Source organism: Stereum hirsutum, assembly GCF_000264905.1.
Source record: "Stereum hirsutum FP-91666 SS1 unplaced genomic scaffold STEHIscaffold_9, whole genome shotgun sequence".
Taxonomy (NCBI): domain Eukaryota; kingdom Fungi; phylum Basidiomycota; class Agaricomycetes; order Russulales; family Stereaceae; genus Stereum; species Stereum hirsutum.
In genome coordinates this window covers 953838-981744 of record NW_006763139.1, presented here as the reverse complement: position 1 = coordinate 981744, position 27907 = coordinate 953838, and the positions used below count along the sequence as shown (strand labels likewise).

Sequence of the window (27907 nt, the reverse complement as noted above, 5' to 3'; positions counted from 1 at the left end):
TGCATTTTCGTGACAAATTTTGCCCACATTCGACATCGCGCTTTTGAGTGGCAAGGATGGGAGGATGTCCAATACTTGACGGTCCGGCGCAACATAAAATATGATAATACAAATGGAAGGCACGCCAGCTATAAGAATAGGTACAAGACCCTGCAAGGCCGCAAGCTTGCCAGTGAACGTTATTTATAACGCACCAGGAATAGCACTCGACCTGGGGTAAACGGCAGGAGAACAAGGACGTGCGCAAGGCGGATTGACGGCTCAGCGAAGAAGTCGGTGCTTTGATCATGCGTCATTGTGGAAAGATTGTCGCGGCCGCGCTAAAAGAACCTTGGGAGCGTCCGTCCGTCTGCGACGACGAAAGTCGGGAGTCGTAGAGTAGTCGCAGATTGCGTAGAAATAGGTCGGCTGGCTGTCGAAGCCGTCAAATATAGTCGAAAGAAGTTCTTCTGCGCTAGACAGTGATTCTGACGTAGGCGTTGTGGACCAAGCAGAACACGTCCAAAACGGGTCCATGCAAATAGGCAGTGTCAAGAGACAGATGTACGCAATTCGTATTCTTCAATCAGAGAATCCCGGTCAGCACTGTCGCTAGGGTGCGATATTCTATCACGGAGTTTTTGCCAGACTCGAAGGGACTCACAGACCGTGCAGCAGTACAGAAGAGTAAAACTATGTGTCCCAGGGTGGACGCAGAGCACATTCGAGTCATGGCAATTAAGCATAAATTATGTGTGGTGGCAAAGAATTGAAATGTCGTGGTCGCGTGCGAGGATGACGAGAATCAACTCTCATCTGATGCCCCTCCACCCATTTCCTGCACTTCCAACAACATACACGAAACTACGCAGCAAATTCAGTCGCTGCTGAGATGCAGGACATTCACTGGCCGGTAGAGGCTTGACAGATTGACCATAGGCTATTTACCGCGGAACACTTGGCTGAGTGGACGGAGGACGCGTCATCTTCTGGAGATGCTCGGAAACGGAGGTAGGGGGAAGAGCAACGGACTCGGCATAGGTTGCTAGTTCCGCTCGAGCTGACAGAAAAGCATGCGTGACGAAGGTAAGCAAGACACGTTGGGGTACAGGCTGCGGTATGGTAACGTTTGCGTGCACATTGCCGCGAATTGACGGTCTGTGACTTGTTGTTTCAGGCCGTAGGTTTTCTATATAGCATCGATTTCAGCATGGTAAAGCGAGGACATACGAACTCTTGTCAGAAGAAATATGCATGGTGCGGATACGGGTTTAACATGAGTGGAGAAGCTGATGATGAGTCGAGTGGAGGGACGAGGGAGGCATGCGTCGGGCGGAGCGGGAGTGAGACACGTGTGTGGCGGGACGTGACCGATGTGACGGCGCGCCCCCACGCGTTTTCGGTTCTGGCGCTCGCTACTGGTCGTCGACATCTCGCTCCCTCCGCTCGTCACTCGCCACGACTTAGACCACAGCCAGCTCACTCTCTCCCCCGACGTACCATGCTCGCTCTGGCCCATCCCGTACAGCACGATCACCCAAATATTCATAGTCCCCCAGTGCCCCAGCAGCCGCAGAGACAGCAGCCGCCATCGTCCAGGAGATCCTCCTCGTCCGCTTCATCTTCTACCTCAGCTTCACGTCCATCCCAGCCCAACGTGGCGTCCTCGTCCTCCACCCACCCTTCACTGTCGTCCTCGTCGTCCTCTCATGCTGCGTCATCTGCCGCCTCGTTGTCCTCTGCATCATCCTCTACACCCCATGCCACGCAAAGGACTGACCACAGACCACATCCGACGTCCGCTTCGGGTCAACCACCACCGGAGAGCTCGAGACCGTCGGTCGATATTCACCAATATCCCGCCCAGGATCTCCTTCGTCTGCTTGCATCTCTCCTCACTCAGATCGCCGCCGCAAACGACAACCTTCCGTCCGAATCTCCATCTCATTCCCACTCTTCCCATCATACCTATCCAAACCTTCCAGAGCTCCAGCAGCGGCCTATCTGGCGTTCTCTCACAAATGCTTCCCGCAATGCACTCGCCACCCCTTCATCCTCATTGTCCTTCCATGCCCGCAACGTCCCCACAATCTCCCTTGAAGCATACCTTCTCCGTATTCTTAAATATTGTCCCACAACGAATCAAGTATTTCTCTCCCTCCTCGTATACTTTGACAGGATGGCACGGATAGCAACTGAGGCAACTGGGAGGTCCTTTGTTATCGACTCGTACAATATCCACAGGCTGGTCATCGCCGGAGTCACCGTCGCGAGCAAGTTCTTCAGTGATGTATTTTACACCAATTCTCGGTACGCTAAGGTATGTCCATATGTCTTTTGCTAATTATCCTCGTTTGTCGGGTCGCACAATTGCTGCACTTGCCGAAAAAAACTCGGTGCACGTGTTCCATATGTGAACATCCATGCCCATCTCGCGTTAGCACGTGTGAAGCGCGTTCAACAAACGCTTCTCCATATGTGCAACCCTTGTCGTCCCCTTTTGGCTCCTTCTCCGCAAATCGGTATCGCCGTAAAATGACTTCCACTGAATTATATCTCTTCGAATAGGTTGGAGGTCTCCCACAAGCCGAGCTCAACCAACTTGAACTCCAATTCCTGCTCTTAAACGACTTCCGCCTCATGATCTCTGATCACGAAATGCAACACTACGCGGATCAGCTCATCCTCTTCTCCCAAACCCACTCTATACCGCCCTCGCCCTCCTCGAACCCTATCGCCCTTGCCGGTTCTGCTCCCGGCACTCCTTCCGCACCACAACCCTCACCCCTGAGCCCCCATCCACATTCGTCATTTGTACCGGGTGGACTGTCGGCACCAGCACATGCTTTGGGAGCTTTCGATGCTTATGGCCCTGGTGGGCGATTTGAGCATGGACATCCCAGCGGTAGTTCTCACTCGGAAGTCAACTCCACACACCACGCCCACACAAATCACCATCCTCATCCCCACTCAACGCCCTCGCATCACTCATCCGCTCACCCGTCTTCTTCCTCCCGCACTCCTTCTGCTTCCGCTACCCCTGGACCAGGCCCTTCGCCCGTGGACGCCATCCCTTCATCCTCTGAGAACGCTCGTACCCCTTCATTCCATGCTTCCCGCTCCACAACCTCGCTCGTGAGTCTTAGCTCTGATGTGACGGACGGTACGGATACGGATACGACGGAGATGACGGAGACGGATCGGGAGACTGATTTTGGGAGTACGGATGATGAGCCGACTATCAGAGCCAACGGAAGTGTGGTCGGAGGGGGCAGGCGAGGCGACGACGACGACGATGACGACGACGACGACGACACGGAGGAGGAGGACGAGGATGGGGAAGGGGGCGGTGGATTGTTTATTACAAGGAGAGGGACGGCGGAGGCTTTAGACGGCCGTGGGGGTGGGACACGGGTAGGCACTGTGGCGGAAGGATTCAAGGGAAGGAGAGCGGCGGGAGATGTGAGGATGGCGAGTCCGTAGAGCGCTTGCGTGCTTTGGAGATCGAGGGATGTTGCTGTCGATGCTTGATCGTGCTTTGTCATGAATGGATGGGCGGATTTCTTTTTGTTCGTTTCGTTTGAATTTGGGCCGCTCGGCCTGCTCGATTTTAATTGACGGTTTTGATCGCTGGTGTTCTGCTGAAGGTCCATACTTACACATGTCGAGTCATCTCATTCTCTTCGTCGCAGCTTCGTCAGTGGTTCTTCGTTCTCGTGTCTACTTATAAATACTTTCGTTGTTAACCGTTCAATGTTTTTGACTGGCTCCTTGCGCGCTTCTCTTCTTTGATCCATTGATCCGTCCATCGTCGATTATCAGTGGTATTTGTTCGGCTCCAAGTCTCAATCTCCGTCTTCGGCTCTTTCTCAAGTTTCAGTTTCTCCTCATCTCCTCATTGTCATTCTCACGTCCCATCATACTCTCCAAACTCTTACACCTACACGTACATTTACAAGATACAATTACGGATCGGTCTTATGGTTCTCTTTCAACCCCTAATGCGAGCGCGCGCTTCCGAGACTCAGCGAATGGCTGATATTATTACAGGGAGTGGTACTTACACGTATATATATGTGACTTATATGGGTCATGGCATGATACTGAGGTCGATGGTGGCAGGAACTTGTCTAATTTGAGGTGAGGATCGAAAAGGGTTCTCGCCGTGATTCTACTGATGCGGCGTCGACGAACCAGGACGCGGAGAGGTTCGCGGAGAATGAACTTTCTACTTAGCGGCGACTCTGAATCGGATGCGCGACAAGTGCGTGGCCCGTAGCCGTTCAACTTTCTCTCCTATTGTATGTGTCATGGATGTCTTGGGCTTCCGGCAAGTTGTATGGTACTTGACTTGGGTTCTCCGTCTCGCTGGTGTTCATGTCTTGTTCTCGCACCTCCTGCAGCTGGCCGGCATGCGGGAACTTTATGGTTGTCACCAAATTTAAAATTAACTCTGGCACACCGTGACAGGCCCCCTTTGATGGTCATCCATAGTCTGGTTAGAACAGGTAGCCTTGACCGGTACTTAGTCAGAACAGTCTCTTCGTCCGTGTCTTGCGCATCATCTTCGGATGGCCTTCGAGCTCAGCATCAGGATGATCAAATGCATGAATCTGGTGGAAATAATGCCGACTGTCTGCGATGCTTTATGACATCAATATCCTATTATACCCCTAATATGTCCGTTCAATTCGCTTTGAGGAAGCCCCACTCCATCGTCTGTCGGAATTCGAGGGTGGCACATTACTGCCAAGATCTTTTGCCAGATGCCGGACAGAAGAAGCAGCTTTGCATTTTCTGAAGCTAAAGGGTCCTTATGCTTTGAACACTACAATAAAAAAAAACGTCCATCTTACAATCGAGAAGCATATAAGTACTGTACACGTCCTCCTCCGTGATCAAGCAAGAACGCCACTTGCGCCACACGACGGCAATCGCCGCGAGCGCGTCAAATGCTTTTGTTTTCCACTTCGACGCAACTTCGACTGTCTCCATGGTCGTGTCCCTCGTGCCCCCCTTGATCAATGGCCCCACCCCAAGGATACTCGGGAGACGTCGACGTCGTACCTATATCTCCACAATGGGTTTCTCCTTTTGTTGGCTACTTATATTTGACCGGTTCAAGTTCATTTTCTGTCCATTGACATGGGCAAGGCACGCAAAATCATACAATTCAACCCAGCTTACGAAACACGGCGAGTACTTTGTTATCTCCTGCTCGATTGCGCTTTGGGCACCCTTGCAGAATGGTACCGAAGGCTATTGTTCGAAGAAGTTGGCGGTAGCGCTGGAGGTTGTGCCCCGTCGACGTCGCGTACGTGCCCAACTCATCCGAGCTTTCCTTCTCTGTGATCGCAACAGCCTGGATACCGACTGAGAAATGCGGAGAAGTAATGCCGGAGACCCTGCAACGCATCCGACGCCTCAGCGTGGACTCGGTCGGAATGCCCGTCCTCATGATATCTGAAACCGGGTTTGCCGCTCGCTCGCTCAATGTTGTTGTAGCAAGCAAGCTCACCGTGCGTCCTAAACCTTGCTTTATAGGGTCTTACCTTTATCCCAAAGACAAAGCACTTGAGCTCGTTTCCGGACGAGCAGTACCAGTGGACTTGTCGTGAATGGTACGAGAGACCGGTATCTTGTGCGGTGATATCACTTCTGGACTTCTGGACTGATTTCTAGCGGAAGCGAAGTGGCAACCGTCTTGCCCCTTGGCACCGGGGGCCATATACGCATTCATGGCTGTGTATGGGTTGTGAAGCTTTGAAGCTTGTGAAGGTCTTATTAGACTGCGGTCCTTTTGGCAGGAACAGGCACTCTGCTCCTTTCACAGAGGAACTGCGATGGTGCGGGATAACGATGTGTAGAACTTACACCTCTACAAGTATCCTATGTTCGATGCTGAACCTCCGGAGACTGACATCCTCGAAGCGCAACCGATGGATAATAGTCGTCCAACTTTTCCGCCGGAGCAGCACGCACCCCGTAAGACTGTGCAACTGTAAATTGCTTGTGACCCTTCAGCCGATGCTTCTGGCCAGCAGCGTCCAGGCATCGGGACCAGGTGGGCCCGAATGCAGTAATAATTCATCAATCGCCGTCGTTCGACTCAGAAATGCCACCAATCAGAACGTTCATCCGGTGATCAGGGCCCGCAAGAAGCATCGGCTATTATGGTTGATCTGCAGACGGAAGGTTACGAACGAGGAGAAGCGCGTTGTCGTTATACCAACATCTGCCATAATATCGTATCCTGAATTTATTTCCTTCCTTTCTTTCTTCCAGAATGACACGTATGTGGGAGCAGTGCGGACAGCCCTGATGTAAAAGGGACCACTGGGGCGCACAAAACCCTATAAATTGGCCCGCGTTGTGCTACATGACACCGCAGCCCGTTCTACTCCCCTTTCGATTTGTCTCTTTTGTTTGCATTGGCACTGGTGCCCGATAGCTACTTTGTTCACTCCGAAAGTCCATCTGTCTGTTCTTGTTCGAACAACATTCCCTAAAACTATAAATACTCTGGTACGTTCGTTTCTCGAACCCTCACCTTTTCCCATCTCACCCAAGCTGTCTCCACCTTCGTCTCCAAAGGACCGTGTCACCACCCCTATAATTACCATGTCTCCCAACACCACCAAGCCCCATATCGTTCTCCTCAGCCTCGAGCACGAGACTTTCCACGACTCGGCTCTTGCCCCTATCGTTGCCGCCATCGAAGCCAAGGCCCACATCGTCCATGCCAAAAACAACCTGGCCGCTCTCGAGGCCATCGCTCGTAACCCCAAGGGTATTCTCGTCACCGACGCCGGAGTTGAGCGTGCTGAGGCCGCTCGCGTTCTCGCCGCTCTTGTTCAGTACACCCGGAATGGCGGTTCGTGGCTTATTTCCTCTTGAATGTTCGTTGAACGACTATACTCACACTCTTACGCTGTTTAGGTACCGTCGTATTTGCTGGCCAGTTCAGCAGCAACATCTCTTCGGTCGAGCTCGATACCTTCTTCCGCCCATGGGGTCTCAACTGGAGCTGCGGTTCCTACACCCGCTCTACCCACCATCTCAGCCCTCGCAGGGCTGAGAGGCTTCATGGCAACGACAAGCTTTCCTACGAGTACACCATGAAGGCCGTCAACCTCAAGGTTCCTTTCGACCACCACGTCTTCTACGGTGCCAAGGACGAGTGGGATGAGGCGCCTGCCGTCTACGCTCGCGTTGACGAAGGTTGGGTGGGCTATCTCGGCGACGTCAACAGCGAAGAGCCTTCCGTCGAGGTTATTCTCTCCATGTTGAACCTGATTCACGAGGTAAGTGTCCTTTTTTCCTCTGGTCCAGCCACCATCCATACCATGTTCCATGCTATATTGTATACTCATGTGGCTTGTTCTTCCGTTCGTCAGCACGTTCAGAACAAGCCCCACGTCGTCATCCTCAGCCTCGAGCATGAAGATTTCCACGACGCCGTCTTGGCCAACCTTCGCGTCGCCCTTGAGCGCCACTCGCACGTCTCTCACATCAAGCACCACTCCACTGCTGTTGACGCCATTGCCCGCAACCCCAAGGCTATTCTCGTCACCGACGCCGGCATCAAGCGCCGCGAGCACTCCCACGTTCACGCCAAGCTCGTTGAGTACACCAAGTGGGGTGGAATCGTCGTTTTCGGTGGACAATTCAGCAGCAATGTTTCCCCCGTTGAGCTCGACAAGTTCTTCACTGCCTGGAATTTGGACTGGAGCTGTGGCTCTTACCGCCGCTTGTTGTACAACTTGAACCCGGCTCGCTACGAGAAGCTCAAGGGCAACGACAAGCTGGCTTTCGAGTACAGCGTCAAGGCCCTCAACGTCAGGGTCAACAACTCCGCCCACGCCTTCTACGGTCCCTCTGCCGACAGCGGTTCAGTTACTCCCTCGACCGTCAGCGACTGCACCCACCGCTCCGCAGTCGGCGACGACGAGGCCCCAGCTGCGTACGCCAAGGTCGGTGACGGTTGGGTCGGCTACCTCGGCGATGTCAACTCCGAGGATGCCTCCGTTGAGATCGTTTTGTCCATGCTTGGTTTGCCCGAGGTACGTCCTCTTGTTCTTCTCCCACTTTGTTCGATTTACTGAGATGATACATTTGCTAGGTCTACCACAGGCCCCCTGTCCTCGTCATCAGCCTCGACTGGTGTGCCGAGCACTCATCTTCCCTGGCGCACGTTATGGCCGGCCTCGAGAAGAAAGCGATCATCACTCACGTCAAGGACAAGGCTTCTGCCCTTTCCGCCATCGACAACTCCAAGTTCGACGCGATCTTCGTTACCGACGCCGGTATCGAGCACATCGAGGCCGTCAAGGTCCTCGCCTCCCTCGTCGAGTACGCTCTCCATGGCGGTCTCGTTGTCTTCGGTGGCCAGTTCGCCTCCCAGGTCTCCGCCGTCGAGCTCGACACCTTCTTCCGTCGTCCTTGGGGTCTCTCATGGACCTGCGGCTCCTACTCCCGCATTGTCAGTACCTTGAACCCACGCCGTGCTGACATCCTCAAGTCCGGCGACAACGAGAGGCTCACGTTGTCCTACGGCATGAAGGCGTTGCAGATCAGGGTGTCCTCCGCCGAGGATGTCTTCTACGGTGTCGCGGATACCAAGGCTCCTGTCAAGCCCTTCACTGCACCACCAGTCCTCGATTACGAGGAGGCTCCGGTTGTGTTCTCAAGGATCGGGAAGGGTGGTGTAGGATATGTTGGGGACGTCAACAGCGAGGATTGCTCGACGGAGGTTGTGTTGAAGTTGCTCGGGCTTGACCGTTGCGTCTTTTGAAACTCACGATCGATCGACCTCTTTCCTTTCTCATATTCATGACAAAAGTGTGGCGATTTCTACTTCTTTGATAACGGGCTGGAAATCACTCATTGGCAATGTTGGGGCACGTTGTCGGTGAAGAAGGCCATGTCTCTGTTCAATATCATCACCGTAATTACTTGCACCTATGTTCCCCTGCTCTCATGACCCCTCTATGGCAATGCATTTTTTCATGTCTCGTATATACATTGTGTGTGACTGAGCTTGCGTGGAAATTCTTTCCAGTCAGACTGTAAGTTCTTCAAGAGTTCTCATTGCGAGTGTCGAGTCTCGGCAGGTCTCGGCGTTCTCCGTTACGTGGGCTGAACGGTTAGTAAGTAACTTACAACACTTTCTGTTCCTGCACATCCTCGTCGACATGCCTCCGCTCCGAATGCACCGTTAGAGTTTATACCTGATAACACGGGAGGCGCGGGACATCGAGTTGTTCTAAACTACTTTGCTTGACTATGATCACTAGATTGGGCATCGCGCACGCCCCTGTACACGTCCGAGCCTGTCCCAGCGCCGAACTGTTGATGCCATCTTCATGAACAGAACAATGACCGAGGCACCTTCGCCGACAGACCCTCGCGACATTATAGACTAGTTTCATTGACTGATACTCCAATTGGGTGGTCTCCATGTTGCTCTAGCTCCGTCGTATTCGTTCGCGCCGCAAACGAAATCTGTCCGAGGACTAAGGTATGTGGCGCTCGAAGAATGGACTCTTTCTTCTTTGCAGTACAGGTATGCGAGCTAAACTGGAATGGTTTCCTACAGTGTTCGACTATGTCCGTGTTTGAAGCCTTGGTGAGCCGCTTTGTTGAATGTCCATGATGCAATGATCGTACAAAGCCTTCCTGTAGCTCTCATTACATCAGCAGCTGTCCGTTCCCGCCTTCTTTCTCACCAACTTCTTCAGCGATCTCTTGGACAGTCGAACCTAGTATGTGCTAGTGTGGCCGACTATACATTCGAAATCTCCGTTTTCAACACTCACGTCTCGGTGCGTCGGCGATCTGGTCTTGAACGCGGAGCTCTCTTCTTCATGTCTAGTTTTGCCGTCTTCAGCCCGCTGTACGCTCCCATGAGGTGCTGAGGATAGCTATGACCATCACGAAGTGCCTCTGTACCGTGTACAGTATATAAGCCTGTAGGTCCTTGATTTACTCTACGTACCAACCCTCTTTCTCGAACCACACCTCAATACTTACTTCTCAATCACTCTTAGAACTAGATGGCGTTCAAAATGCCCACGGTATGTCTCTATGATCCTACCTATCTTTGCCTATCTCGATACCGACTGCCACGTCGAAGGACAAGGAAGTCCGCCGACAGCGCATGAAGCCCGACGAGAGGACATGGCTCGATGATTGCATCCGCAACGGGCCTTCCTCGAATGACGGGTCCGCCCGCTCAGCTTGGAAACGGGTTACCGTCGACGCTTTCCTATCCCAGTTCATGTCTCCGGATGATGGCCACTGCGATGATCGTAGGAAGAGAATGACAAAGGTGCCCCACTGTCCTTTCGTCATGTCCTTGTGTTACATCGCTCGGTTCCATCCTGACCATCCGCACGTCTACTCGCCCACTCTTTTCGGTCTGAACAGAGAGTCAACGAGTACATCAAGAATCACACACACCGTGTTCTCGGAATTCATGCTCAGCCACGCCGTACCGTTAAACGCCCAATAGTTCCATCTTCACCGACACCATCTCTTTCTTCGAGCTCCTTGGACAAGCGTCGTGCCCGTAGCTTCCGGGACATATTTGTATCCTCTGATCCGCATGTTCAGAGCCGTGCAAAGGTCCTTGGAAGGCTCGTCAAGGACGGCGCTATCTCGAGGAGTCTCAGTCTCTCGTTGTGGGCTAAGTTTATCAACTGGAGGATGGAGGGAGACGACGTTTTGAAGATGAGGGATGCATGGGAACGTGGAGAGTTGGAGACGGAGCAGATGTATGTGCTCAGGGATCCCCTCTCTTCTGCTCTCTGATCATTATTGCTGTTTAGTTCCGCGATGTTGGCACGTCCTGCCGCCGGAGAGGACACAGGAAGAGGTTCTACTGATTCGACTTCAAGGTGAGCAACTACATTGATACATATTACTCTATCATGCGCGACTTATATTACTCGTACTTGAAGCACCCAAGCTTGCACCTCTACGGCTATCGAAACGTCCGCTATCACCGATAACTCTTCCGCGGTGCTTGAAGACGCCGAAGACTTCTTAGGGTAAGCGCCCATTTACTCTCATTGAACGGTAGCCAACCAAGAGACATGGGCATTCTACTTCATAGGTTTCATAACCTGTCTCTAATGGAATCGTTGCCTTTCTGGCCTCTTGATGGGCATACCCTCGATCCTTCCGAGCTTGACAGGATAGATTTTGGTAGAGATGAATCGTAAGTATATAGCAACTTCGTGTTATGCATCTGACAAATATTTATTTGTAGTGCGACCTATGGCTCAGTGCTCTGGTAATTTTGGACGGTGTCCCACCCAAGCGTTTCCAAGGCGGACAGTTTTCCTTATTTGTTCGGCGTACGGATAGGATATTGTTGTAGGTCTCGTGGGACCTTGTATACTTTCTTTGATGCCTCGTATTCAACATGCTTTCACACTTTTCTGGACGACCACGGCTCACTGATACCAACTATGGGCCGACCAACGCTTGCCCTGCCAGGGTCCTCTTCAAGTTGAACAACACACCAACTTCTGGGGCTAGTAACGACCTTGTGTCGATTATCAATGAAATAAGCGAGCGCCACACACGAGTCGTGTGAAGTCGAAGCAAATGTTTAATATCCTGTAGAAACCGTTTCCGGCGGGAGAACATGAGGCTTCCTGCCCTTGCGCTCGTTCACCTCCCCACAACCGTACGTCCACTTCGTCGTACTAGTTATGTTGTCCTTACTTTTCTACTGGATCACTGACTGATTATTGTCATCTACTACCAAAGGCACCGAACTCGACATGGAATCTGAACAACCTCAACCCGACTCAGGTGCTGATATCCCCGTTTTAAAGGCAGCACTCGCATACGAGGACTCTAGGGAAATATCGATGGGATCTCAAGCCTCGAGCCGTGCGCAGCAGAGGAAAGATCTCGCCCGGATCATCCTCCAGACCACCGACGAGCAGCTGCCAGCTCGAAAGCAGTTCAATGCCGCCTCGACCTTTGGCGCGATACCCACCGAGATCTTGAATGGCATCTTTACCATCTTACGCGATCTATATATGCATTCACCGAATTCTACGAGCACTGGCGATGGGGCTGGCTCAGATTGTCTGAGATGGACGAATGTGACGCATGTGTGCAGTCGCTGGAGAGAGATTGCGCTCGGTGATGCATCGCTGTGGTCGTGCGATATCGGTGCGTGGAAAAACCGAGACTGGATCGATGAGATGCTCGAGCGAGCGGGGAGCGCGCCTCTGTATATCGGATCGATACCTTATCATGGCGCTATCCCAACCCACGACGGTCCCCAGCCTCTTGAAATCGTCAACTACGTCCAGGCGAAACATCCTCTCGCCAGGATCGTCGCCCCACACATCTCCCGCGTTGCCTCGCTCGCCATCCATGGCGAGCACGATATCTACGACATACTTGAAACATATACCGACCCGCCAACACTTCTCGAGGACTTGGCTCTTCGCGTACACGCTACACGCAACCATGGCTACTTGTGGCCTCTCCCGCGGAACCTTTTCTCCAATCGCGTTCCGGCGAACCTGAGGCGCCTGAAACTGGGTGGATTCGAGCCACCATGGCGTCGGGGATCGAAGCTGCTGAGCCCTACGATCAAGGACCTTTCGGTGCATTATCCGAACTATGGGAGCGAGGTGTACAAAACGAAGATGCCCTCGTCGCTTCCGACGCTCGAGATGGTCGTGGAAGGGTTGAGGAAGATGCCCTTGCTCGAGAGGTTGAACCTTCATATCGTGATACCTCCTGGCCGATCCCTGATGATGGAAAGAAAGCCGGCGCCGTATCTCGAAAACCTCCGCCATTTGACGCTGTACAGCGATGTGGGGGACTGCGTGGCATTCCTCCGAGCGTTGAGGTTTTCGAGCTCGACGAGCATGAAGTTATCGTTGCAGGGATGCAAGATCGATGACTTCTCTGCGCTCACTCGTCTCCTGGCTGACCATATCACCGAATACTATGCATCTACGCGCTCTGATCAACCAGCATGGCTTGTCAAGGCAGACCCGATGCGGTCCTCCTATAGCATCCTTTCGACTACGACCCCGAAGGATCGTCACGGTCAAGCTCGCAGAGAACTCGGGGTCAGTATCAGTCCATGCTTGACCCTCGAGACAACGACCGTCATACAAACACTATCCAAAACCATGTTTCCCGAAACGATCCAAAAAGGGTTCTTCGGCATCATTTGTTCCTCCATAGCGTCCGACGTCGAAGAGGTCCATCTGCGGCATAGCATCACCGCGAAAAGTCCACGGTATTGGATAGAGCTGTTTGGGCGGATGCGACGCGTGCGGAGGCTCAGGCTCGGACATAGGACGTCGCCTTATTTTGTCGCTGCGCTGGATCTGTTGTCGAGAGGGGAGGATGTCGACGACGAGGGGTTGTTACATCCCTTGAGTCTATCGAGTTTGATTGCGTTTCTGACTTGGTGAAGCCGAAACCACGACCGGACGTAGGGAGATCCAGATATCGAGTTCGACCAGCGTACGCCTACACAAGGGACGACAGTCGAGACGAGGGCCAGTGGTTCTGGGAGGACCTCCAGTATGTTCTGGAACAAAGGAAGATGCGATACAACCATCGTCTCAGGAGGATACACTTGAGGAAGTGCAGGATCACGGATGGGATGGTATCTGCATTCGAAAGGTTGGTGGAAGATGTCGTGGTCGAGGACTGCGATAAGTGTGGGGATTGGCAGTGAGGACATTGGGCTTGCTTGGAATTTGATGAGCTGGCGTTGTGGATAGAATTTGAAAGAACACTGCTGCATTGCATTAGACCATGTTTGATCCAATGTGAATCACTACATGTTATCATTACCATTTTAGAGATGTTACATAACTCGAATCACGACCTCCATGATTGTATGTACATTGAATAGTCATTGAGGTTTCATCTGCGTATCCACGAATGTACATTCCAATCTAGCACCCGGGCCATCCCCGATACGATTCTCACAGGTTGGCTGGAAGACAGGCCTCACTGAAAATTGGCGGAAAGGCGAGAAGACACTTGGCGTTGAACATGCTAGGGCCGAGGTGGCCACGGCGTCACTTTGAAGAGGTTGTGAATGGCCTTCAAGCCCCCTCAGCATACATGGATCGGACAAAAATCTATGGATCCATGCATGAATGCACACCGAGAAATTGACGAGATTAAACTGAGTCTACACTCAATTTATACTTTGGTAAATCTAGACTCAAACATTTATTCATCATGGTTTCTTGCATGTACATCGGGAAAAGGCGATGTACATTGGTTCAAACATGGTCTACTGGCAGAACGAAGAAGTTGAGAAAGGCAGGCATTAAAATAAGAGTCACGAGCCTCGTAAGTAGATGATGAGATGAGATGAGGGCCAGTGGTTCTGGGAGGACCTCCAGTATGTCTTGGAACAAAGGAAGATTCAGACGCGATCCGGTTTCCGTTTGAAGAGGATACACCTGAGGAAGTGCAGGATCACGGATGGCATGGTGTCTGCTTTCGAAAGGTTGGTGGACGATGTCGTGGTTGAGAGCTACTACCAGTATAGCAATCGTTGACAGAACTCGAGGGAGACGGCAATCTGGCAATGATCAGTGCATTGAATTCGAAAGAAATGGATTACATTACAGAATACTATGTGCATTGAATATTGAATACTGAAGTATCAAACAAACACCGAGCCAGAACGAAGAAGTTAAGAAAGGCAGGCATTAAAATGAACGTATAGAGTCACGAGGTCTCGTATGTAAGTAGATGATGAGAATGGAAATGATGAGATGAGAATGAGAATGAGTTTGGATTGGATTGGATGGGAGAGAAAGAGTCAAGATCAATGAGACGGAGGCGAGAAAGAGAAAGAGAGGAGGAAGAGAGAAGGAGGGCCAACGTGTCCGGCGTGCGTGCCCTCCCACGGAGCATAGATAATCGGTATAGGGTCTCGTCATCGTCGTCTCTCGTCGTCGTCAGCATAATTATAAGTAATCAACCAAGAAATCAAACAACATAGGGCGAATTGGGTGGGAAAGTGGTAAAGCACATGCAACATGCAATCTCCGTTACAAGTGGACATGGACATACACACACACACACTCCAACATGCACCGGCATAAATTAACCTCAGTTCTCTCCACCCCTGAAATAACTTACCGCCCTCCAGCTCCCAAGCTCACATATTCTGCATCGCCCTCCTCACCGGATTCTGGCTCGGACTCAACGCCCCGCTCTTCTCCAGCCTATCAAACAAATAAAACAACTTCTCCGCCTCGGCCTCTTTCTCCTCCTCCGTCATCTCCTCCATCGCCGTATTCCGCCTATCAGCCTCCCTCTCGACCCTGCCCGTGATCGGGTTAATGTGCTCGTCGTCGGCGAGCTCGGTTATGGATGCGCCGCCGCCAGGGGTGGACGAGGAGGTGGAGCCGCTACCGGGAAGAGGAGCGGGGGCGGAGAGGACGCCTTTGTTGAAGAGGAAGCCGGCGACGTTGCCGTAACCTACTTGAGCCGAGAGTTGCGATGCTTCCCCCCCCAAAAAAAAAGTCAGCACCCACATATACAAGGAGAAAGAAAGAGGCAAGAGAACTCACGATCCGAATCACAAACAACAAACAACATCTCCCCAACCGCATCCTTCATCCTCTGCCACCTCACACTCCCCATCAACCTCAAACACCGTCCCAGCGTATCCCCCCGACTCTCCAACGCCTCGCCCCTCCTCTCCTCCACCCCCCTCGGCAACAACCAGCCCGCCAATCTCCTCCTAGCACCCATATCCGCCAAAGCACATTTGACGAGCAACATGGTGAGGGGTGTTAGGGCGTCGTCGAGCGAGTCGGGCGCGGTAGGGTTCGTGGAGGCGAGGGATTTGAAGGAGGCGATGACGGAGGGAGAGTCCGGGTCTATCGTGCCTGGGAGATGATGTGCGAGTGAGAGTTCGAAGAGATCGTAGGCGCGTTGGAGGGTGTCGAAGTGTGCGGTTCCATGGCCGGGCATGGGGGAGGTGGGACGGGAAGACATGCGGCGGCCGGCGTTGTTGAGGAGGTTTAGAGCACGGTCGAGCGCGCCGGGTTTTGCGGGCTCGAGTTTCGGGGAGGTCGGGTTGGTGCTGGGGTTGGGGTTGAAGGTGGAGTTGGAGTTGGAGTTGGAATCCCGGGGGAGGGAGTCGGAGGGGATGGTGGGGGATTGGTGAGTCGAGGCGGGGGTGGAGGTGGATTTGCGGCTGTGGCTGTGGCTGTTACCAGAAGAGGTAGAAGAAGCAGGAGAAGTGGGGAGATCTGGGGGGAACCAGAGGTTGTGCAGGTGGGGCGTTATGGGGGTTGTGATGAGGGAGTGGATGATGTGCGTGAGGGGGGGTGCGAGCGGGGAGGGGAAGGTCGGTGGGAGGGTGTTGAACGCGCGTATTAGCGGTGGTAGAATCCTATAGTACATTGAACGTATGAGTTTATGTGGGGATACTAAATCATTTAAAGAGGAACGCACCCGTCCAACCTATCACTCCAATACTCTCCCATGACCTTTCCCTCGCCGGCCCCCAGATCCGTGACCTTATCACAGTCGACCAGTTTCGGATAATGCGCGAGGAGGTTGAAGGTGAACTTGAGGAGGTCGGTCATCGCCTCTTTGGACATCTTGACGCCGCCGAGGATGGCGGTGGTGAGGAGGTCGAGACGGGAGGAGATAATGTCGACGATGGAGGCGGACCGGCCGGAGGACGGGGACGGTTTGTCCTCGATGAGGGAGATGATGAAAGAGGCGGCGTGGGCGGAGGAGGCGGTGCAGAGGAAGAGGATGCGGGAGGCGAGGAAGAGGAAGTCTGGGGAGGAGGATTTCTCGAGGAGTTGAACGCTGGGTTCACCACCGCGGACTTGGGGCCCGATCCATGTCGTCCTAGCGCCTTCGATGAGCAGGAGGGTATTGGCGATACAGCGGAGTGCTTCGCAGCACGCTTCAAAGTCGCCTTGGAGCGTTCGGGTGAGGGCGAGCAGGGCGGACAGGTTTTCGGGGGTCGCGAGGGCGGCGGCGCCGGCGGGGTGTTTGCCCAGGGATTTGAGGGCGGAGAGGGCTAGCGAGGCATCTAGTGTGGAAATTTGTTAGGGGTGTGAAGCTGTGCATTAGGAGGAGGGATAGGTGTCGCACCTCGTAGGGAGAGCCTGCTCTCGCCGGTGGATATTCTTGGGGAATTAAGGTCGTCGAGTATGAGGGAGATTAGTCTCGTGCGGTCGTCGGTGTCGATAGAGAATGGCGAGGCTGGAAAGAGGGAGGAAGATGGTCAGTGTCGCGTTAAGCTTTGAATGCCGGCAGGTGGAGAGCGGTCAAAGCGCGACGTCAAGGCGCAGATCAGGGCTGCAGGAAGGAAAGGGAGATACCTTGGGCGATGGAGCAGAGGACGGCGGCGACCTGGAGAGCGGTGGCCGACGGAGCGAGCTCGTCGTAGGACGCGACGAGGGAAGGCATGGCGGAAGGGCTCGTTATGGAGCAGCTACGGGTGCGTTGAGGAAAGGGCAGAGCGCCGTTCCTGGGCAGCGAGACGGCGGAGGTCGAGAACCGGACGGCTTCTGAACTCGACGGCGCGTCGGCGCTTCGCCGGGGCCTTGGGCGGGCCCAAAGGGACAGTCGGTGGAACGGCGACACTTTAAAGTCTCAAAGAAAAGCCAGAATGTGGAATGAGCGTGGACGAACAAGACGTGCTGCAGAATGTTAGACGAGAGCTCGACTGCTGCTGACCAATGCCGTAGTGCTCGACTTTGTTCGACGTTTCTCACACTCCATTGTCTCTTATTTTCTCTTCCATCAGCCGCGCAACCAAGCACTTGAATATGTCACACACTCCGGTATCCTTCTCGCCGTCCGACTTAATTGCGCCCAAATTGCACCGTGTTTCATATTTGCCCCGCTCGTCGTCATGGCATCCCCCTGACAGCAGTCCTCGCCACACTGCGCCACACCGCTTGTAAACACCAAATAAATGGCTATCGTCGCCGTTACAAGAGCCTGCGGTTGCGCCCTTGTCATCCCACTTCACGTACTTCTCGTAAATAACCCCCTTTGCGTTCCTTACTGCGCCATGTTCAGCCCGTAGTATGTACCATGCGTCAGCCAGGTACAGTTTGTTAAGGACGAGTCCTGCGCCGTGATGTCCAATCAGTCACTCTACAGTCTAAATTCCCTTATACTCAAACCATGCGTTCACTCATTCCCCGGATAGTTTCTAGTCCTGAATCCACAGCTCCGTAAGTAAGGGTCAGCATCACAGGCTCGCCCACGATTAGTTGGAGGGCGATGGACGTTCCGGATGTCGACCGCCGCATGACATGATGGACGAAGAGCCAGTCGTGAGACGGGTGGACATCAGAGGAAATATCTGCGGTGAATTAATGGCGTTCCTCATCCTCCGGCAGCGAGCACATCATAACGAGACCTCAAATGATTCGGTTAGTTGGGGGATATTCTCTAGCCATGACAAGACTATCCATCTGTGAGAGTTATGCACATTAAACGAGGAAAAACTCGGTGCAGTAAGGTGTATCACAACGAACTCTCAAACATGGAGGAGACTCTTCGCCAGATCACTCCGCACGAACGCTGCTCCGAGGACTCAGGCTGGTAAGGGACCAGGACAGGCGAGTGCAGGGACATCAAATCTTGAAGTTTTTTTCAGGTCATGGTGCATGGACTCAGAGCTGTGAACGACAGGATCGGCGGGAGGGAGCGACTTCGTTCATATCCCTGGATGAATACTGAGTAGTCCTAGATCTCAAACTGCGTCTTGATTTTCCTGAGTGAGTATAGTTGGAGGACGCCTTTTCCAGATGTCGACATTGCCGCATGACGAGACGAGACGGACGAGGCAAGACTATTCAGCTGGGAGAGGTGGTGTGTATTTGACGAGGAAAAACTCGGTGCGATAAGAGATGTGTGCGGCGAATTGGGGTGTTCTTCATCCACCGGCAGAAATCACATCGTAACGAAATCTTGAACGGTTCGGTCAGACGAAGACACTTCGCCAGATGAGGCTCTGAGAATAAGAGACCAGGACAGTCGAGTGGGCAGGAACTTCCCGTGGGCATCAAATATTGAGGTTTCAGGAGGTCATGAGCTGTGAACGACGGGACCGGCGGGAGGGGGAGAGCGATGGCGATGTTGGCCGGCGTCTAGAATGATGACCATGTGCAGGGAAGAGGAGGCTAACCGGGATTCGAGCATCGAAGTGGGTAGCTTGATTTGAGTGGACCATGATAGACGGGGCTGGATGGTGTTGATTTTGTGTGGTGGCAAAGGGAGGCCCAATATCCATGGATCTGTGCGATGTGTACACGAGTGGGTCGTGCACGTCATACTCATAAGACTGTACACAACATTCTCATCGCTCTCCACACGATGGATATAGGGAATCATGATCGATTTGAGGATCATGTACATGAACATACGCTTGTTGTACAAGATAGATTATCGTCTCTAATCCGAGAACTAGAGGGATCTTCCGATGTACATGATGGGGGATGGTAGCTGAACGACAGACGTACCATATTGAGCCGCACCGTCATGTCCGACCTCTATACACAGTGACTTGTTACCATCGAAGCACCCCGAGTGCGGCTTCTACTCTTCATCCCGAAAGAGAACAACTGGATGGCAATGCGGTCGCTAAACATCATAGCCTCCTGAGCAGAGCTGATGGTGCGCACCTTGACGGGTAAGCTGTGAGGGCGGATAGCGGTGACGGTGCGATACCGGTCTCTATTACATGATGCTCAAAAACGACGACAAAAAGCAAGAAGGAGGTGGCAAGGAGGAGAGAGACAGGGTTTTGGACACGGTGGCCCAACAAAGCAAGAAAATCCGGCGATTTGCTTCCGGCCAATTCGCCGCGTGATCGGAGCGTGGGAAGTTAGACAAACCTGGTACGGCGAACTCGTTCCTCTCTCCCCGTCTTCCTTCCTTCCCTCCCTCATCCATCTCCCCGTGCTGCATCCCCGCCCCTTCCTCCCCATGGCTTCTTCCGAATCCTACTCGAGGTCGACCTCCAGGCCGGATACCCCTCCTATGGTCAGTTCCAGCTCATCTGCTTTTTCCGCTGACACATTCTCACCGGAACTTGTTTTCTTGCGCTTTGAATGTTGGGCGCTCTCCACCTTGACACCCTCCCCACCCTCCCTCTCCCTCTCTCTTTCGGCCACCAAATAATGATTCATGTCTGCTTCTAATGCGTGTAAATGTACACCGGGATGCGTCAATCCAGGCTTCGCTTCATCCTGGTGTCAGTGTCAGCGCGAAGCAGCCACCGTCCCGTGCTTCGCCTACCTCGGCGCATTGCGACGCGTGTGCCAATGCGTCCGGATCGTCCAGTTCTGCGACGAGCTCCGTCATGCATCATCACTCAAAACCACAGCAAGCCTCTTCCAGCACGGTCGGTCTCCGTTCTCTTTTCGTTTCGTGTCCGCAACAAGGGCTCAAGCGTCTCCCCGACCGTTTCCCCGAACTGACCCGGATATTCGTTCTTCTAGCCGTTTTCATCGAGAGAAGCGTCTTTTATTGACTCGGACGATTCTGACGAAGAGTGTGAGCCTCCTTCGGTCAAGGTGAGGACTTCCCTTGCTATATTCTTCTTGATATAATTCATCTAATACGGTCATCATTTCTCTCTTATTGCGCCACCGTGTCTTCCTGGACACCGTGTCAGCCCGACCGCCCCATGACGTTCACTCTTCGTCCTGTCGAGTGGACCAAGCAACAGATCGCGGCCTACGAAGAGGCCGTGAAACGCAAAGCAGCACAAGCGGCCGAAGCTGCCGCCGCCGCAGCCAGACAATCGCCCACACCCTCGCTCTCCCCCACTCCCGACCGCGAATTATTCTCCCCCGGGCCAGAGTACGGCTACTCGAACCACCACCACAATCATCACAACTACCACCACCACCCATACCCCTCCCGTCCGAACAAACGCAGTCGGGATGAATACGAGGTCGATCCGTTCTATCGTTCCCCGCCTCCCAATAGCCGCCATCCCCCAGACGAGCGCCGTCCCTCCGCTTCTTACTTCCTCCATTACGACAAAAAGCCCGGCAGCGGAGGCGGGGGCACGTCGTCCGTCCTCGTTCTCGACGATATGTCAACGCGCGCACCCCCAGCGAACATTTATTATCGCTCACAGTCCCCGGGATACCGCCACGCGTCGTCGACGCCCCTGCCTCAGCACCACCAAAGAGGGGCAAACCCGTATCCGACCTCATCGAACGCGAACCCGCATAAGCGTTCACGCCACCCGTCAGGATCAGGCAGCTCGTACCCCCACTCCCACTCCCACTCGCGCGAGTACTCGTACTATCAGGACTACGACGACGACGGCTCGCCGATGAACCTGCCCTCGGGGCGGATCGACGTGAATGCGATCCGGGCGCATTCGCCGTTGCAGATCATCCACGATGGAGCGTCGAGCGTGGTCGATCTGGATGGGGACGGTCCGAGGAGGAAGCAGAGGAGGACGCCGGGGACGCAGATCTCCATTGCGTGTTTTTTCTGTAGGAAGAGGAAGTTTAAGTGTTTGGAGGGGAATCCGGCGACGGGACAGGTCTGCAAGTGCGTGTCTTTTCTCCTTTTCTTCTTCTTCTCCTCTTCTTCTTCCCCGCTCCCAACATTTCGTGTCGGACCTTTGCTCATGGTGCCACCCGTGAATGTACGAACAGGCCGTGTCGAGTGCGTAACCAGCCCTGCGAATACCCAGCGGAATCTCACCGCGGCAGACGTATGGACAAGCACGGCAAGCGGAAAGAGCCCAAGAACCCCACGACCTCCGCCCCCGCTGCAGGTGCAGGTGGCACCATCGTCGCCCTCACCACCACCGCCGCCGCGCCCGGCGCAGGCAAGGGCCAGCCTAAAGCGATCAAGGAGGAGCCGAAGGACGACTAGAATAAGAATATTGCATGGCCCGAGCAGGAGACGGAGACGGAGACGAAAGCGCGCGGGACGACGACAGCCACAGGAGGAACGAACGAACTAACTGGCGCGGTGTCTTGTTTGTTTGTTTCCTTGGCCTGTGAATCTGATCTCATGTACGATAAAAGAATCGGTCGACACCACGGTTCGGAGTCCGGGGGACGGGCCTGCGGTGGGTAGTCAACTTACACTGCCCCTGCAGGTAACAGTAACGTGAAGCGAAGCGTTGGATTGCTGACAGAACGGAACGAAACACGAACGATAGCGATCTTATTGAATTCTCTTACATACACTTCATACCTTCTCCTGCTCCGAACGTCAGTACGTACTATCTATGCCCAAATCCGTTTATGGTTATCGAGTTGCTCTTTGCTTTTTTTTCAATATTTTTTTTTCTTTTTTTTGCTGGCGGCAGTGTTCTCTGGGAGGACGATTGTATAGTTTGGATTGCATACGTTTTTGGGTTGTGTGAAATAATGGTCGGTCTTTGGTTTGGATGGGTGGATGGAAAGGCGCAAGTGGTCGTGGAATGTATTTGCCTGTGTATTGGCTCGCTTTCACCTTGACCTGTATTTATGATTATTCTCCGAGAAAATTCGAACGAGATGATGATGCTCTCGAGAGTGCAAACAAGGGCAAGGCCCAGATAAGGGTGCAGGGATATGGCTGCATATGCATGGACATTAGGTACTCGCATCAATGGACATGAGAAGACATCGCAAAGCAACAGGACGAGACGAGCATGGGGAACCAAGAGGAGCACATGAACTGAGAAAGTGAGAGATGACAACAGACATGGAGCGAACGCTGCGAAGAAAGTATAGAGGAACGACAGCGAATGAGAACATAAAAGAGACGATAGTTCGATCCTAATCGAAGGTGGTTTTCTTGCCCTCGAAAGAGGTGATCGACCCCTTGCCACGCGAAGGAGCACCCCTGCCACGTCCACCACCGCGTCCGCCCTGAGAGAGACAATGAGGTCAGAAAGATGAAAATCACAGAGAAGCAGATGTGAACATACCCTGTCGCCACCAAACCCACCACGTCCTCCACCACGTCCTCCACCAAACCCACCACGTCCACCACCACGGCCCCTTCCACCGCGGTCACCACCAAACCCACGATCACCACCGAACCCACGTCCACCACCCCTTCCACCACCACGGAAGCCACCCTCGCCTTCCTCCCTCGGTCGTTGGTAGTCGAGCCTGACAGCCCTGCCCGCGATATCCATACCAGCACCCTCGTCGTGCGCCTTCTTCGCCGACTCGATGTCGGTGAAGTCGACGTACGCGAAGCCCTTGGGCTGACCGGTCTCCCTGTCCGTGGGCATCCTCACGCCCTTCACATCTCCGTAGCTTGCGAACGCCTCCCAGAGAACGTCCTCGCTCGCCGAGAAGCTGAGGTTACCGACGAAGAGTGTGGAGCTAGGCTCGCTCTTCTGGTCGCCGAACGCCTTCGCCCTGCTGTCGCGGACCTTGTCCTTTGACACACCAGTCGACTTGTCAACGTTGATAGGCCTGCCGTCGATCTCCTTGCCCGTAAGCTTGAGAGCGGCTTCGACAGCGTCGGGGGAGGTGAACTCGACGTAGCCGAACCCGCGGGACTTGCCAGTGTTGCGGTCCATCTGAACACGGGCGCTGACAACCTCGCCGCACTCTTCGAACTCGGACTTGAGCCAGTCGTTGTCGACGTTCCAGGAGAGACGGCCGACGAAGATGGTGGTGACGGCCTCGTCGTTCGAGGCGGGGACGGGAGCAGAGACGGCGTCGCCGTTGGTGAGCTTTTGCTTTTTGGGAGCGGGGGCTTCTGCCTCAGCCTTGCGCTTGCCATCTGGATAATAAGCGAAGAAAGCGTGAGTAAAAGGTGATGGAAAAGATAAAAGCGAGGAACGTACTGGTCTTAGCTGTGCCGTCAGCCATCTCGACGTCCTCACTGCTGTCCTCGGAGTCATCGGAATCAGAAGTCTCAGGCTTCTTGGTCGCAGCTGCGACCTTCGCCTTGGGTGCCTCGTCCTCAGAGTCAGAGTCCGAGTCGTCACTCGACTCGGCCTTCTTCGCAGCGGGAGCAGCGGCCTTCGCCTTGGGCTTCTCCTCCTCTGATGAGGAGTCGTCGCTCGAAGACTCGGCCTTCTTCGCTGGTGCGGCGGCCTTTTTGGGTGGTTCATCATCAGAGTCGTCAGAGTCGTCAGAATCAGATGAGGGAGTTGCGGCCTTCTTGGCTGCGGGGGTAGGTTTTGAGGCGGCGGGTTTCGCAGGGGATGCCTTGGCGGGTGCGGCGGGCTTTTTGGCGGGGGCTTCGTCTTCAGAGTCGGAAGAGTCTGACGAGGAGGATGCGGCCTTGGGTTTAGCGGCGGCTTTTACTTGTGTGGCTTTGGGCTTCTCTTCCTCGCTGGAAGAGTCGGAGTCGGAGTCACTGGTCTCCTTCTTCGCGGGGACGGCCTTAGCCTGCAGTGAAATTTGTATGAGCTACAAGGAAGAGGTTGTAAGGATGAGAGAGGTGCATACCTTGCCGTTAGTGGCAGCCTTCTTGGCAGGCTTCGCCTCTTCGGAGGAAGACTCCTCAGACGACTCGTCCGAGCTCTCCTCCTGACGGTGGCGGACAAAAACAACAGTTAGAACTGTAGTATATGGTCAAAGCATAGGCAACATACCTTCTTGGGTGCCTTCTTCGCCTTCTTCAAGATCTCCTTGGAAGAAATGGGAACGGCAGCGGGAGCAGGGGCTTTTGCGGCCTTCTTGTCGACCTTGGGCTTCTTCTCCTCCTTCTTGGACTTGGAATCAACCTTAACTTTCTTGTCCTTGATGGCCATCGTAATAAAAAAAAGGAGTGAAGGGGAGGAAAAGAGTAGGGAGGGAGGAGGGGAGTGTGTGGGAGGAAGAGGAAGGGATGGAAAGGGACGGTGTTCAATCAAAATTTTGGAAGAGTATTTTCTCGCATTCGATTATGTAATTCGGTGATCTCACCCTACTCCGGCCCGGATTGGGTAAGTACGATCCCTTGGCCTCCGACTTTCAGCTCGTTCGTACTAATACTACGGTACACAGACGGTTAAATCTCAGCGAGCTACATTGACCTGCAAACCAACATGGACGTAGACGGAAACTTTGATGTAGTCATCCTTGGAACCGGCCTCACCGAATCCATAACCGCTGCGTGAGCGTCGCTCTTCGTCGCCACATCTCGTCGTACGCTCATTGACCCCAGTGCGCTTTCCAAGGCAGGCTTCAAAGTTGCTCACCTTGACTCCAATTCATACTATGGAGGCGACGAAGCAAGCCTCTCTCTGGACGAACTCGCGCAATGGGCAGATCGTAGACGCTCCACATCCGATGCTGACCAGCCGTCCTCGAGATATCTGTCCGCGCAGAGGAAACGGTTCGCGTCTGTGACGCGTTCAGAAACCATCCCAGATCATGCACGACATTATTCCATATCGCTTGCTCCGGCCCTTATTCCCTCACTTGGGCCGCTCATATCGTCTCTTGTCGCGTCAGGCGTAGCTCGCTACGGTGGCTACAGACTCCTCGAACGCGTCGGTATATTCCAGCAAGGGGATCGGGCAGGTGGCCGTCATGATATCAAGAGTGTACCGGGGAGCAAGGAAGATGTCTTCAAGTCGAAGGATATGAGTCTGCTGGAGAAGAGGAGGTTGATGCGTTTCCTGATGTTTGCGTCGGGAGAGTTCGAAGGGAAGAAAGAGATCGAGGGAAAGGAGGGCAAGCCTTTCGTCAGCTTTCTCAAGGAGGCTTTCTCCTTGGATGGGAGTGTCAGTGAGGCCATCGCGTACGCACTGGCATTCTGCACTACACCGAATGGTCTGTCGTGCGTTCTTCACCAGCTAGAAGTATCTACTGATTTCGTCCTGCGCAGATCCGACACTACCCGCTCTCACTCGTCTCAGACACTATCTCCGTTCCACAGGACGATATGGCGCATCGCCTTTCCTCGTAGGTCACTATGGTGGTTCTGGCGAAATCGCTCAAGGTTTTTGTCGTATCTCAGCCGTCAATGGTGGTGTCTACATCCTCGACCGCGCTCTCAACTCCATATCCAAGGTGGAAATCTCAGAGACAGAGGCGGAGCAACCTACATCGGACCGATACAACATTGAGCTGAACGACTTCCCCGAACCTATGACTGCCGAGATCGTTATCTCCGCCCCCGACCATCTCCCTTCTGAACTGAAGGATATGGCACAAACCGTTTACTACAAAGACTCCTCGTCATTTACGCCTTCGAGCTCTGTTCCCTCCGTGGCGCGAGGGGTTGCTATCATCGACTTTCCGATACCGTTCCCTGCCGTGGCGGCCCTTCCTTCCTCAAGTGGTGACGAGGGTGCAGCTCCAGGTACCGAGGAGGATCAAGGTGCACCAGCAGTTCCGTCGCCACCAGAGGTCGAGAGACCAGTCGACACGGCAGTTCTGGTGTTCCCCCCTTCGTCGTTAGAGGGAGGTTCGCGCGATGCGGTTGTCCATGCATTCGTCACAGGAGAAGGGAGCATGTCAGCTCCCAAGGGCAAATGTACGCTACTCATAGCCGTCTCCGTTAACAGATGTGACTTTTACTCACGCTGGCGTTGGATTCATCCACATAGATATCGTATACCTTTCTCTACCCCTGTCACAAGCAGAGAAAGATACGGTTTCGCCTGAGACCCTTCTCAGACCGTATTTGGATGCCGTCCTCGCACTAGGAACTCCTTCTGCTTTAGCTTCACCGCCAGCTGATTCGTCCACGTCGGTACCCGACCCGAATTCTGATACCGAATCAGACAACCCTCGTCCATCGTCCACGCCCAAAACCCCACTCTTTACTCTTTTCTATGTTCAACACCCTCCGTCGTCTCTCCCTCCACCCGTCCACTCCACTGCGTCCACGTCCCCTCCTAGCCTTACTGGTGAAACATCAACCCCAGAGACTACCGATGCCACCATCGCCGTGAAAGACTCCACCGTTCTCATAACACCTCCCCTCCCGCCTTCGCTCGCCGAATCATCAGATAATGCCAGCCAAGCGGCGGAAGCTATGTTCTTCAAGGCTGTGGAGGTTCTTAGAGCCCGACACCCAGCGGGGTTGAAGTTCGATGAGGACGAGGATGAGGCGGAGGGAGAGGGAGAGGGAGTCGGGAAGGTGGAGAGGGGAGAGAAGCAGGAAGGAGCCGCTGGGGATGTTTTCGAGGAGATTAAGGCGTTTTGGCCGCCTTTGGAGAGAGTGGGGGAGGATGAGGGGGAGGAGTGGTAGTTGCGTGGGTGGAGTCAGATACAGAGTAAGTAAGTAACCCCGTCGAATTGAATCATAGTCAATCAAGCCTTGTGTACGAGTTCAGCGATGTTGATTCGAACGAATAGATAGTCTTTTATCGCAGTCCGAACTTATGAGAAACCTGTGGCCCTCGCATTCGCATTCGAGTGCAAGAGATCGTCTGTGATTCGCCATCGCATCCATTAGTCTGCCGTTCTGTATGATGTTGTCAGTCTCGGAAGACCGACATGGCCGCCTGGCGAAATGGCATCGCGTCTGACTACGATTGTGTGATCAGGAGATTGCAGGTTCGACCCCTGCGGTGGTCAAATCTCGGTTAGAACTGAGCATTGTTTTTTCGTCTCCATTTTCCGCGAGATTGTTAGCCACCCACGCAAACCGGGGCCGTGGCCGAGGCCGTGATTCAAAAATAGACGCGTGTAAAAGTGAAAATACATGAGATCGGCGATCGAGGGACGCAATGGGGTTTGCACGGGGTTGCCCTGACAATGTCACGCGCCACACGCCTCGGTCCCGGTCACAGCAAGTATGAACGCCGCTTGTCGCCGCTGTCGTCGACAATGTTCAGGGTCTCTTATTTTGCTCTTGCTTGGCCTATTCAATGTTCATCAGACACCAGATTTGCGCAGGCTTGCATTATTTCCGTATTCTGGATGGACAGGCTGTCGGGTAGACGCAGTAACCCGGAGCTGGACCGGCTCCAATGATGAATCAAATCGAAGAG

At 53.7% G+C, this 27907-nt stretch overlaps 9 protein-coding genes and 1 non-coding gene across 10 annotated transcripts; 7 read left to right on the top strand and 3 right to left on the bottom strand.

Moving 5' to 3' along the window:
• Positions 1–233: 233 nt before the first annotated feature.
• On the bottom strand, positions 234–941 carry STEHIDRAFT_122385 (uncharacterized protein). The gene is made up of 2 exons (XM_007305460.1): positions 644–941; positions 234–559 (listed from the first exon to the last, which is right to left on the bottom strand). Exon 2 carries the CDS (start codon positions 514–516, stop codon positions 286–288), a length of 231 nt encoding a protein of 76 aa, XP_007305522.1. The 5' UTR covers positions 517–559; positions 644–941; the 3' UTR covers positions 234–285.
• On the top strand, positions 929–4015 carry STEHIDRAFT_80858 (cyclin-domain-containing protein). Its single transcript, XM_007305219.1, has 3 exons — positions 929–1065; positions 1157–2299; positions 2548–4015. Exons 2-3 carry the CDS (start codon positions 1190–1192, stop codon positions 3460–3462), a joined length of 2025 nt encoding a protein of 674 aa, XP_007305281.1. The 5' UTR covers positions 929–1065; positions 1157–1189; the 3' UTR covers positions 3463–4015.
• A 2350-nt stretch (positions 4016–6365) lies between these two features.
• On the top strand, positions 6366–8995 carry STEHIDRAFT_99009 (uncharacterized protein). The gene is made up of 5 exons (XM_007305459.1): positions 6366–6504; positions 6574–6853; positions 6919–7283; positions 7377–8042; positions 8102–8995. Exons 2-5 carry the CDS (start codon positions 6601–6603, stop codon positions 8771–8773), a joined length of 1956 nt encoding a protein of 651 aa, XP_007305521.1. The 5' UTR covers positions 6366–6504; positions 6574–6600; the 3' UTR covers positions 8774–8995.
• Positions 8996–9185: 190 nt separating this feature from the next.
• STEHIDRAFT_169379 (uncharacterized protein) lies at positions 9186–11473 on the top strand. Its single transcript, XM_007305458.1, has 9 exons — positions 9186–9499; positions 9578–9950; positions 10029–10055; positions 10115–10309; positions 10408–10754; positions 10809–10877; positions 10941–11030; positions 11096–11200; positions 11252–11473. The coding sequence occupies exons 3-9, from the start codon at positions 10035–10037 to the stop codon at positions 11277–11279; spliced, it is 855 nt and encodes a 284-aa protein (XP_007305520.1). The 5' UTR covers positions 9186–9499; positions 9578–9950; positions 10029–10034; the 3' UTR covers positions 11280–11473.
• A 258-nt stretch (positions 11474–11731) lies between these two features.
• Positions 11732–13821, top strand: STEHIDRAFT_169378 (uncharacterized protein). The gene has a single exon (XM_007305457.1). The coding sequence runs from the start codon at positions 11772–11774 to the stop codon at positions 13437–13439; it is 1668 nt and encodes a 555-aa protein (XP_007305519.1). The 5' UTR covers positions 11732–11771; the 3' UTR covers positions 13440–13821.
• A 500-nt stretch (positions 13822–14321) lies between these two features.
• STEHIDRAFT_80851 (uncharacterized protein) lies at positions 14322–17661 on the bottom strand. Its single transcript, XM_007305218.1, has 5 exons — positions 17352–17661; positions 17122–17232; positions 16465–17059; positions 15573–16402; positions 14322–15504 (listed from the first exon to the last, which is right to left on the bottom strand). The coding sequence occupies exons 1-5, from the start codon at positions 17437–17439 to the stop codon at positions 15158–15160; spliced, it is 1971 nt and encodes a 656-aa protein (XP_007305280.1). The 5' UTR covers positions 17440–17661; the 3' UTR covers positions 14322–15157.
• A 3382-nt stretch (positions 17662–21043) lies between these two features.
• Positions 21044–22299, top strand: STEHIDRAFT_147858 (uncharacterized protein). The gene is made up of 2 exons (XM_007305456.1): positions 21044–21561; positions 21669–22299. Exons 1-2 carry the CDS (start codon positions 21092–21094, stop codon positions 21889–21891), a joined length of 693 nt encoding a protein of 230 aa, XP_007305518.1. The 5' UTR covers positions 21044–21091; the 3' UTR covers positions 21892–22299.
• Positions 22300–22544: 245 nt separating this feature from the next.
• Positions 22545–24808, bottom strand: STEHIDRAFT_122373 (RNA-binding domain-containing protein). The gene is made up of 5 exons (XM_007305455.1): positions 24572–24808; positions 24426–24506; positions 23816–24365; positions 22940–23751; positions 22545–22880 (listed from the first exon to the last, which is right to left on the bottom strand). Exons 1-5 carry the CDS (start codon positions 24728–24730, stop codon positions 22788–22790), a joined length of 1695 nt encoding a protein of 564 aa, XP_007305517.1. The 5' UTR covers positions 24731–24808; the 3' UTR covers positions 22545–22787.
• A 198-nt stretch (positions 24809–25006) lies between these two features.
• STEHIDRAFT_158094 (FAD/NAD-P-binding domain-containing protein) lies at positions 25007–27162 on the top strand (the record flags this gene model as incomplete). The annotated part of the gene is made up of 4 exons (XM_007305454.1): positions 25007–25074; positions 25126–25736; positions 25792–26442; positions 26516–27162. 4 exons carry the CDS (start codon positions 25007–25009, stop codon positions 27160–27162), a joined length of 1977 nt encoding a protein of 658 aa, XP_007305516.1.
• Positions 27163–27412: 250 nt separating this feature from the next.
• Positions 27413–27491, top strand: STEHIDRAFT_t175. Its single transcript has one exon. It is a non-coding gene; the product is annotated as a tRNA-Arg (tRNA).
• Positions 27492–27907: the final 416 nt, after the last annotated feature.

What these genes read in the sequence shown, in the direction of transcription:
- STEHIDRAFT_122385 (XM_007305460.1), bottom strand. Translation starts at nt 516, where the DNA reads ATGGACCCGTTTTGGACGTGTTCTGCTTGGTCCACAACGCCTACGTCA.
- STEHIDRAFT_80858 (XM_007305219.1), top strand. Translation starts at nt 1,190, where the DNA reads ATGGTAAAGCGAGGACATACGAACTCTTGTCAGAAGAAATATGCATGG. An exon ending in CCAATTCTCGGTACGCTAAG is followed by an intron (nt 2,300 to 2,547) that starts GTATGTCCATAT and finishes CTCTTCGAATAG; the next exon opens with GTTGGAGGTCTCCCACAAGC.
- STEHIDRAFT_99009 (XM_007305459.1), top strand. Translation starts at nt 6,601, where the DNA reads ATGTCTCCCAACACCACCAAGCCCCATATCGTTCTCCTCAGCCTCGAG. An exon ending in TGTTGAACCTGATTCACGAG is followed by an intron (nt 7,284 to 7,376) that starts GTAAGTGTCCTT and finishes TCCGTTCGTCAG; the next exon opens with CACGTTCAGAACAAGCCCCA. An exon ending in CCATGCTTGGTTTGCCCGAG is followed by an intron (nt 8,043 to 8,101) that starts GTACGTCCTCTT and finishes TACATTTGCTAG; the next exon opens with GTCTACCACAGGCCCCCTGT.
- STEHIDRAFT_169379 (XM_007305458.1), top strand. Translation starts at nt 10,035, where the DNA reads ATGGCGTTCAAAATGCCCACG. An exon ending in TGGCGTTCAAAATGCCCACG is followed by an intron (nt 10,056 to 10,114) that starts GTATGTCTCTAT and finishes GCCACGTCGAAG; the next exon opens with GACAAGGAAGTCCGCCGACA. An exon ending in TCTACTGATTCGACTTCAAG is followed by an intron (nt 10,878 to 10,940) that starts GTGAGCAACTAC and finishes TCGTACTTGAAG; the next exon opens with CACCCAAGCTTGCACCTCTA.
- STEHIDRAFT_169378 (XM_007305457.1), top strand. Translation starts at nt 11,772, where the DNA reads ATGGAATCTGAACAACCTCAACCCGACTCAGGTGCTGATATCCCCGTT.
- STEHIDRAFT_80851 (XM_007305218.1), bottom strand. Translation starts at nt 17,439, where the DNA reads ATGCCTTCCCTCGTCGCGTCCTACGACGAGCTCGCTCCGTCGGCCACC. An exon ending in GAGCAGGCTCTCCCTACGAG is followed by an intron (nt 17,060 to 17,121) that starts GTGCGACACCTA and finishes TTTCCACACTAG; the next exon opens with ATGCCTCGCTAGCCCTCTCC. An exon ending in TGGAGTGATAGGTTGGACGG is followed by an intron (nt 16,403 to 16,464) that starts GTGCGTTCCTCT and finishes AATGTACTATAG; the next exon opens with GATTCTACCACCGCTAATAC.
- STEHIDRAFT_147858 (XM_007305456.1), top strand. Translation starts at nt 21,092, where the DNA reads ATGTCAACGCGCGCACCCCCAGCGAACATTTATTATCGCTCACAGTCC. An exon ending in GCGACGGGACAGGTCTGCAA is followed by an intron (nt 21,562 to 21,668) that starts GTGCGTGTCTTT and finishes ATGTACGAACAG; the next exon opens with GCCGTGTCGAGTGCGTAACC.
- STEHIDRAFT_122373 (XM_007305455.1), bottom strand. Translation starts at nt 24,730, where the DNA reads ATGGCCATCAAGGACAAGAAAGTTAAGGTTGATTCCAAGTCCAAGAAG. An exon ending in CGAAGAAGGCACCCAAGAAG is followed by an intron (nt 24,507 to 24,571) that starts GTATGTTGCCTA and finishes CGCCACCGTCAG; the next exon opens with GAGGAGAGCTCGGACGAGTC. An exon ending in TGACGGCACAGCTAAGACCA is followed by an intron (nt 23,752 to 23,815) that starts GTACGTTCCTCG and finishes CTTATTATCCAG; the next exon opens with ATGGCAAGCGCAAGGCTGAG.